Consider the following 9,396-nt stretch of genomic DNA (forward strand, 5'->3'; position numbering starts at 1 on the left):
TTGGCACCTCTGAGCAATTCAAGCTGTGAATGGAACACTGACAGTATCTCTGTACAGGGATGCTGCTCTCTATTACCTTTGTGCTATTCTGCCTGACAAGCTGTGTCTGGAAAATGCTGGCAACCTCAAAGTAGAGAGTGCATTTCACACCAAGGTCTTAATGTGAGTTACAGACCAGAAAAGCTGGATCCTGAACCATCAACATGTAACACAAGTTAACAAAGATCTCCTCAACATGGTGCTGGTACAGAGCACTTCTTTTCTGTGAAAGTAGGCATCAAAAAGGAGTCAAACACCAGTGTACTGGGACATTTATAATGTGGGGGAATGAGTAGTAGTGTGGTGATTTGTTTCTCAATGTTTTTTCATTATTATTTTCTACATTATTTTTGTTTAAGGCCCATCTTTTCAAAGAAATCAAAAAAAATTAACCATTGTGCTAATACTTTGTGGCTTCCCCTGCACACCATAAGGTGTCTCATGCCCCGAGGCAGCAACACATCTCAGTCCCAAAGGTAAGGTTGACTCACCTGGACGAGTTTCACACCTGAGGCTGAGGCTGTGCAGGACCAGCCCTGGGAGGGACCCAGGGAGGGTGTCCCTTTTTCTGAGTCCTTATTTCAGGCTCCCACCTGTCTTTGTACCCCTGGGCACCTTTGGGCTGGTGCAGACTTTTATGGGTTGGTGGCCCCTGGGATGGGCCTGGTAGCAGCTGGAGCAGGGTTTTATTTAGGCTTCCCATCCTGCTATTTTCTTTTTGTGCTCCTTTGTGGGTGTGCAGATGAGCTTTTGTCACAGAACCTGACAAGTGCAGTGGGAATACATCTCATTTGTAGGTGGATTTGTAAAAAAATATTTCCTGAAGGTGTTAAGAATTGTTTTATATTAGTCCATTGAACCGATGTGTTTTTATCTTTGTCTGTTAATTGCCAGATTGGCAAGGGACCAGGGACATTCTTCAGACTGTAAGTTTTCAATGCAAATAAAACCTACCTTGGAGGAAAAAAAAAATAGACTGAGGGAAAAAAAAGTTCTTTCTGTTCCTTCTCTGTAAAACATAAGAAGACAATGAGGGCAAACAATAATGATGGATTGATCCTGGTATATTTTATAATGTAAAATATAGACAAAGGATTAAGCTCTCATTTATGACCATTTAATCACAACACACCCAGTTCTATGCTCACAACAGAGCTTGGAGGAACCCACCCCTACTTCTGAACCTATCTCCCTCTACTCTTCCTGGAATGTAACCTTTCACATTTTGCCTCCATTGCCCATCACTGGGTGTTACCAGCATAAATAAGTTATCTCAGGGTGTAGAAAGGTGTCTTACATGGGGACAACAGGATACCTCTGAAGGGGGAGGAGTGGGAAGGTAACAGGCAAAATCCAGACCAGAAATAAGACCTTAAGCACCCAATCACTTAAGGTAGCTTAACCTGCTGCTTGCATGAGCTAAGCTGGGATCTCTGCCCACAGGCACAGCCACAGGCATGCAGTATTAAGCTCTGTTTATCTCTCAGGGGACTGGCTGGGAGAGGGCTGGGCACTAAGTCTCTGTACCTGAAGTCCCCAGAAATTTTTTCTGGGTCTCTGAGGCCAAAATAGCCTGTTCACAGATGTGCTAATGCTGAGGTCATGCCGAGGTATGTTGATAAGGGCCGTGTTTGGTATCATGCTACTTACTTGTAATGGCTTAATTTAACTACCACCCGTAGTATCCAGAGGTAGAACATTCCGAACAGCTGCAGTTGGCAGCCCTGAGCGATTTCCCAGAGCAGTCCCCACCCTTCTCACATCACAACACCTTGGTGAATCCTTTGGAAACCTTTTTGCAAAGATTTATGAATCAAATGGGAGAAGGGGGAGATTCAGGGACAGTCAGAGATATGGTGCGAGATGCTGTGAAGAGTACAAGTAGTGATGTTTGGCTTGGATCTTGCGTGTGTTATTAGAAAGGAAAAGAAGTCCTGGTTCAAGTCACAGTGAACTCGAAGAAGAAAGCATTTTCCATTCATAGAATCATAGAATCAACTGGGTTGGAAAAGACCTCTGAGATCATCAAGTCCAACCCTTGATCCAACACTGCCATGGTTACCAGACCATGGCACTGAATGCCACATCCAGTCTCATCTTAAAAACCTCCAGGGATGATGAATCCACCACCTCCCTGGGCAGCCCATTCCAATGTCTGCTCACTCTATCTGTAAAGAATTTCTTCCTAATATCCAACCTAAACCTCCCCTGGCAGAGCTCAAGATCATGCCCTCTTGTCCTACTGCTGGTTGCCTTCAGTCTTCCTTTTCCTCAGGCCCTAAATCACATATGTAGTCCCTGGAGCCTTTCTGTGAGGTATATATGTATACATTTGTTATATATGTATATATATATTTCTATCACAAGTATCCATAGGAAAAGTGAACATTCATATGAAACTAAGTAACAACAATTAAAATAGACCATGGAGTGTTTATATCCACATGGGAAAAAAGCCTTTGGAGTTCTGGTTTCTCACCTTCCCATCACATGTTATAAAAGACAGCATGATTAGAAGTTTGAAAACATTGCAGTCCACTGTGTAAACACTGGTTTGGGTCTTCTTTTTTTTTTTTCTTTCCCAAATTGTAAATATAACTTTAACCTTAGCTGAATTACAGAAATTAAATAAATAAATCTGATGAAATAAGTGCTTGTTTTGGAGGCCAGAACTGTTTTATGAACAATACTCCATTTTATAGGCTTTTTCCAAGAAAGGCTGGATAATCCCGATCCCTCCTCCTCTGAAAAATATAACAGAAGAGCAGGAGTTGTGTTTACAAATACTGACTTGGCCTAGCACTGACAGCAGTGGGGGTTCGACCCCCCAACATCACAGCTCTTGAATTATCCACTCCATAAATGGAGAACTAATTTGCTTCTGGGATTTGGCATATTTTGGGAGGTGATAGAGGCTGTGTTTTTGTTTAGACTAACAACTATATCCAGGCTAGTAAAGCAAATGTGTTTGGGGCTGCTCTGTGACACAGAGACCAGCTGGTGTGGATGGGGCTGTGTACGGGGGCTGTTCTCCTAAGCTCCCTTTCTAAATCTCCAAGTCACAGTGGTAGCATCCTCATCACCTCTCAGGATGCAATTCCTGAACTTTACCTGGGAATAGTTCTGAAGATTCCTGGTTACTCCAAAAACTTCCCTCTTAAATATTAAAGCAAGCACCTGATGATTTCCTGGTGCTGCGTGATTTACCGTGGAAGGAGCATGAGCAGACAGGGTTAATAAAGCCTTTTGTTATCCAGTCTGACCCACTCATCAGCCCTTGAGCTCCTATAAATGCAGTTGGAGGGGCCAGACTTAAAATAAATCTTGAGGCATTTGGCAATCAGCAGCTAATTGAAGGGCACATGCTGCCCATCACATGAGGGGAGAAACCTGGAGCAAAGGCTCAAAACCATGGGCTGAGGCTCCTGTCTTCGGATTCAGCTTTTTGGGACTTGGTAAATATTTACACACCACCTCAAAAATCCAAGTCTATGCTATTTCCAAGATGCCCTGTCAAACCCTTTGGAAAAGTGGTTTGGCCTGGGGCAGCTCCTCTAAGAACCCCAGAAGAGGAGCCAGCAGCAAAGCTGGGGATGCTGTGGCTACCAGCTACTCTTCCCCCACATCTGGATAAACATCACATTTGAGTGATGCAATGAGGGGGATTCTGCATCAATGTGGCACACAGAATGGGTTAAAATGGTGGGGTTTAATGGTAAAAGTTGCAGTTTTGTTCTTTGTTGGTGTGAAGCCTGCAGCTTAGCAGTGAATGAGACTTATCTCTCTGGGCTTTTGCTTGTTCGTAAATTGGACATATTCTGACACAGTAACATGTTTTTCTTCCCACAAAACAACAGCACTGTGGGAGGAAGGGATTAATATTTTGACTTTTAAAATCTTCTTTAAATCACTGCTGCTAGGCCCAGGACACCAAGAAGGGAAGGGTGAGCAGCTCTTTCTTCTGTATCCCCAAGGCAGCTTCATGCCTCTCTACCTCTCTCTTGGGGTCTCATAGGAACTCTCTGAGATCACAGGCTGCCGTCACCTACCCTTCCTTGGCAGGAAAAACAGCAATAACCCATGTGAAACAAAGGCTATTTTATACTTTGATTTCCCCTCTCTGTCCCAGGACATGACAGCTGTTCTTGCTTGGCTTCTCTGAATCACAGGTCTAGTCCCAATCTTTAAGAAATCAAGCTGGGGGGGGAGCAAGAGAAAGGAAGCAATTGATTCTCCCTATCCTGCTCCTCCCTCCTTTGCCGGGTGCTTTTTGTTCAGCTGCTCTGAGTTATGAACACTTTGCTGCATATCTTGTGGCTATCAAGGTCATCTTGAAGAAAGGTGGTGAGTCATTGCCATTCAAATAGCTACAAACTGTAATTCAAATAAGGCCAGAGCAGAGTGAGGAGGCTGATTCAATACAAAGAGACTCAATGTCCACAGGTCGATGCTCTGCCCTTTCCGAAATTTCACCCTGAAATTTCTCGGTATGCAAATACCACAGCAGAGCTGGAAGCTGCTGCTGCTGTGTTCAGGTCTCTGAGCTGATCAGAAGTTTTGGGACTGGCCGAGAAAAGCAGAGAAAATAGGTTGGAAGGAATGCAAAAAAAATTCTGAAAATTATTTTTCTTTCTTTTTTTTTTGTTTGTCTCTAGGTTGCAAACTGCTCTCCATGGCTTAAATGGGCATCAAAGCATGTCTTCCTGATGGAATGTACATCCCCATATGATCCAATCCCTCAAGAAGTAACTTCTAAGAAAAAGAATAACTACCCTCTTCTTTCTGCAATTTACTTGTTTTAATGTCTGGCTTACTCTTACGTTCAAAACCTGAATTTTAACGCTGATATTGCTCCCCTTTAAATATTCTGGTACACAGAAAGACAAGGGTCTGTGTCCATTAAACTCTCATCAGGAGAGGGTAGCAGCAGGACACACAGAGGTGGAAGGAACTTGGAAGCACTCTGAGAAAGTGAAAGGAAATACTCAGCTTTGCCTTTTTTAAGCCCATTTGGGAAAGATGAAGCTTCTTCCCTTATGGATGAAGGCATTGGAGTTAGTCTGTTCAGCCTAAGCCCGGAGTAGTAACTGATCGGTGCCTGCTGCACCTTTTCCTTTTTGCCTTACACTGGACCCTACATTGTACTTGATCAGCAGTGGTGGCAGAACCTGAGTGGGAAAGATGGTTGTAAGGAGGAGAAATGTGAAAATGTTTACATTCGCCTTTTTGCTCATCACGGTAACATCGTTTCTGCTGAACTACACACACCAAGTGACCACGACCACCTGGGATCCCAGGCATCTCGTCATGCAGTTTTCAGAGCAAGTCCACAAACTCTTCAAGTACCCCAGGAGACCTTGCAGCTGTCACACGTGCATTTCGGAGATGGGACATTCCTTCTGGTTCGATCAGAGATTTAATTCAACTATGCAACCTTTCTTGACCTCACAAAATGCCTTGATCCCAGAAGACAGCTACAGGTGGTGGCTGGTAAGTGGGACTTGTGGATACAGCCCAGAGTTTGAGTGACAGTCACGGTTTCAGGCTTCAAGTGATGCTGAGCAGATAGCAAGAGATGGTTTCTACCAAAAGCATTTGCTGTCTCAGCTGACAAGGAAGGCAGAGGTGGGAGGAACTGGGTGTTTGTGCTGCTGTTTAGCTCAGAGGGGCTTGTAGTGCATGTTCGCTTGCTCCAAGCTAGAAAAGTCCCCGACAGAGTTAGGTGGTAAATCCAGAATTTGCAAATGTCAATATTGCCATTTTCTCCCTTCTCTTTGAAAGACCAGACTTCGTAAGCCAGCTGGTTTTGCATCAGATAAGCTTTTTGCCATCCGCCGAGGCAGCAAAGCAAACTCATTGAGAAGTGTGTAATTCTCCTGGGACTCTCTCTAACATAAAATGTGTAAATAATTAGAGGATTAAATGAAAAATGATTAATTGCATGTGTATGAAAACATTCTTCATTATGGCTGATGATGTAAAACAGGCCTGGAAAGCACATGGGTGGCTGTGGGTTGCTGGGAAGGAGCAGCCCCAGCATATCCTTGAGCAGGATGGTCCAACCACCCTTGGAGCCTGATCCAAGTACCATGAAAGCTAGTGGATACCTTGTTCAAAAAGCACAAAAGGGAAAAAGGTCCATCCTGATGTTTTGCCCAGTAAAAGCCCCTTTTATATTCTCTTGAAACAAGACCTCGATTGAATGATCTACTCGTGGCCTACACTGCTGAGCTGCTAAAGCACAAGTTCTGGCTGCAGCGACCCCAGTGAAATCACAGTTGTATTGCACTTGTTTTCCTCCTCTTTGGGAAAAATAGTCCCCTGTGCCTTTCTTTGAACACACAACAGCCTCCAACTTGGTGTCTTGTGACAATCATAATCCTCGTTATTGAATCCAGGGCTTTCAGCCCTTCTATGGCACCCTGAGGGGGCCTTTCTGATTGGCACCCACTATTCTGGTGGGGACATTTAGGTTTTGGAGGGGATGTCAAGTGCTGTGGGAATGAGGCTGTATTGGATTTATCACTTCTCACTCCTCTGGCTGTTGCATTTACTGGTGAAAAAGAAATGCCACTGAACTCTGATATTTTTAATTGTTGTGCAAATGATATGATCGTTTTATGATGAAACCATTGTTTTTGCTATGAGTCTTGTGTACTCCAGGTGCTGTATCCTTTCACCTGCTCCTTGGCCATGACTCTGATTTCCCATTGCTTGTGTTTTTTCTTGCAGCCTCCAGACACTTTTCCATTGTGGGGGTTTCCTAGCTGGGCTCTGCTGAAGTTGTGAGAAGGGAACATGGCAAGCTGAGGTCCTAGATCCCCTTGCCCTGGCTTGAGATTTCATCAGGGAGCTGAGCTGAGCTAACAACTGGCAGTTTTCAGAGGAGGGGGCATACCCCAAATTGAGCTTAGTAGATCACTTGCACAGCACCCCAAGTAAAGCCACACTGCATTCTGCATTGAGAACTCACTGATTTAAACAAGAGGTTTAAATGCATTCTCTCTAAAAAAAAAAAAAAAAAAAAAAGAAGAAAAAGCTTGGGACACTCAGTACACTAAATTTGTGATTCTGCTTCTTGTAGTGAAACTGAGAGAAAAAAAGAAGCCATTATCTGAATTCACAGAATCAATTAGGTTGGAAAAGACCTTTGAGATAATTGAGTCCAACCTATGACAGAACATCACCTTGTCAATTAGGCCATGGCACTGATGCTATGCCCAGGCTTTCCTTAAACACCTCGAAGGACAGTGACTCCATCACCTCCCTAGGCAGCCCATTCCAATATCTAATCACCCTCTCTGTGAAGAAAGTCCTCCTAATGTCCAACCTAAGCCTCCCCGGTGCAGTTTTAGACTATGTCCTCTTATCCTGTCCCTAGTTGCCTGGGAGAAGAGATCAACCCCCACCTGGCTACAACCTCCATTCAGGCAGTTGTAGAGAATGATAAGGTCACCCCTGAGCCTCTTCTTCTTCAGGCTAAACAACCCCAGTTCGCTCAGTTACTCCTCATTGGACTTGTGCTCCAGACCCTTTACCAGCTTCATTGCCCTTCTTTGGACTCACTCCAGCGCCTCAGTGTCCTTCTTGAAGTGCAGGGCCCGGAACTGGACACAGTAGTCAAGATGTGGCCTCACCAGTGCATTAAAAATTCAGCTTAACCTGAAACAGATTCTTTCAGGGGACGTCTGTTTCTTTTTCAGCAAAATGAAAAAAACAGTGACTTTCAGAACAGTCAAAAGTCTTCCCTCCTCTGCCCCAAATAAAAGCTGTTCATTAATTTTCAGAGCTGTCTAACCCTATTTTAGTGTTTTCTTTCTTTCTTTTTTTTTTAATTCAGATCAAGTTCAAAGGGAATATACCACTTCTGAATACAAAATCAAAGCATTCTTTTTTTTCAGAGGGTAAAAATAAATCTTTTAATATTTCTAGACATTTTGTATCTTCCACCATGATGTGTGAAATTTTTTGGTGTCCCCCAAAACTGCATTGTGTATTGGAAGTCAGTAACTTACTGGAAATCTTTGCCCTAACCCATGATAAATGGAGAAAGTGCCCTGACTCCTCTGAAAGATGGTCTTGGGTAAACCCAGACACGATGTGGCCTCACCTCCTCTTTGCTACTGATTTCTAATGTACATGTTGTTTTGGTTAAGCTTTTTCAAGACAGTCAGTGTCATTTCTGCAGTAAATAACTCCCAGGTGCATCCTGACGGCACTCCCTTTTCACTGTTCATTTTTAGGTTCATCTTCAAAGTGATCCTGAGATTTCAGCCAGTCTTTAAGAAAACATTGCTCATGGCCATGCTTTACTCTTGTGGGCTTTGCCAACGCAGTAATTTGTCACTTTTTACTATATTTGTACATAAAGATGAGGCATAAGGAAACCTGAGATTGCTCAAACTTCTCTTCAGGGGAGAAATGACTGTGTTCGCTCTCAGGAACTGCCTTCAGACAGTGTGGTGGTTTCCTTGTGCTGTAACTGAGACTCTGAGGTGATGGTGACTTCACTGGAGTTATTAATTACATGGCTGTGACTTTCCTGTCATGGGATGGGTTTGGACTAAATGCAGGCAGAGCCCTTGCTGGAGAGCTGCCCGTCTACCAAGTTCAGCCTGCCCTCCCTCCCCCTTTAGCTCTGTTGCTGTACATGTGAATGTTATTCATCCAAATTGTCCTGCAGCATTAGTATCCCTCCAGTGCTAGGACGGTGAGGACTGATTTCAGAGACTAATGGCCAATATTGGAGACAAAGTGGCATTTGGGGCTGAAGAATGGGGTGGTTTCACTTGCTTATATGGCTGCCAGGCTGCTTCATCGTTTATTTGGAGAATATATGGTTTAAACTCTTATCTTGGTGGAATGTGGCCTTTTGGAAGGAAATATTCCTGCCTGCTCTGAATAAAGTTGTTTGTCCATACTGGATTTAGTGCTACCACCTGTGAAGGTGAGAAGGAGAAGAGAAGAGAAGGTCAGTGCCACCATTTCTGCAGCGGCTCATCCTGCTGCACGAGGCAGGGCTGCTCTGGAGAAGCACCTGAAAACGTACCTGGCTGTTTCTGTGTTCACGGAAACAAGAGGGATGTTGTCAGGACTGCTCATTTCTTTTCATTTGCTTAAATCTACACAGCTGATAAACTCTGTCTTCATCACTTTTGTCTGGTAGCAAATAATGGCCAAAATTCTCCTCCTGGATACACTCCTGCAGCTGCTCCATGCTCTTTGTGACTTAAAGTTGAATTCAAGTCCTCCGCTCTAGGGAAGGATCTGGGCCTTAATAACATTCCAGGCTGTAACCATTTTGTGAGAACTTCCTTCCTTCCTTCCTTCCTTCCTTCCTTCCTTCCTTCCTTCCTT

General features: G+C 43.9%; 1 protein-coding gene across 2 annotated transcripts in view; it reads left to right on the top strand.

Annotated features, from left to right (window-relative positions):
* Positions 1-4,761: 4,761 nt before the first annotated feature.
* ST3GAL1 (ST3 beta-galactoside alpha-2,3-sialyltransferase 1) overlaps positions 4,762-9,396 on the top strand; it is a 26,484-nt gene continuing 21,849 nt past the window's right edge. For both annotated transcript variants that reach the window (XM_008934758.3, XM_018076534.2), the window contains exon 1: positions 4,762-5,529. In XM_008934758.3, coding sequence (XP_008933006.1) covers positions 5,221-5,529 — 309 coding nt within the window. In that variant the 5' untranslated portion in view covers positions 4,762-5,220. The remainder of the gene's footprint in view (positions 5,530-9,396) is intronic.

The sequence above is a fragment of the Manacus vitellinus genome, unplaced genomic scaffold (genome assembly GCF_001715985.3).
Source record: "Manacus vitellinus isolate BGI_N305 unplaced genomic scaffold, ASM171598v3 scaffold_1_pilon, whole genome shotgun sequence".
NCBI lineage: Eukaryota > Metazoa > Chordata > Aves > Passeriformes > Pipridae > Manacus > Manacus vitellinus.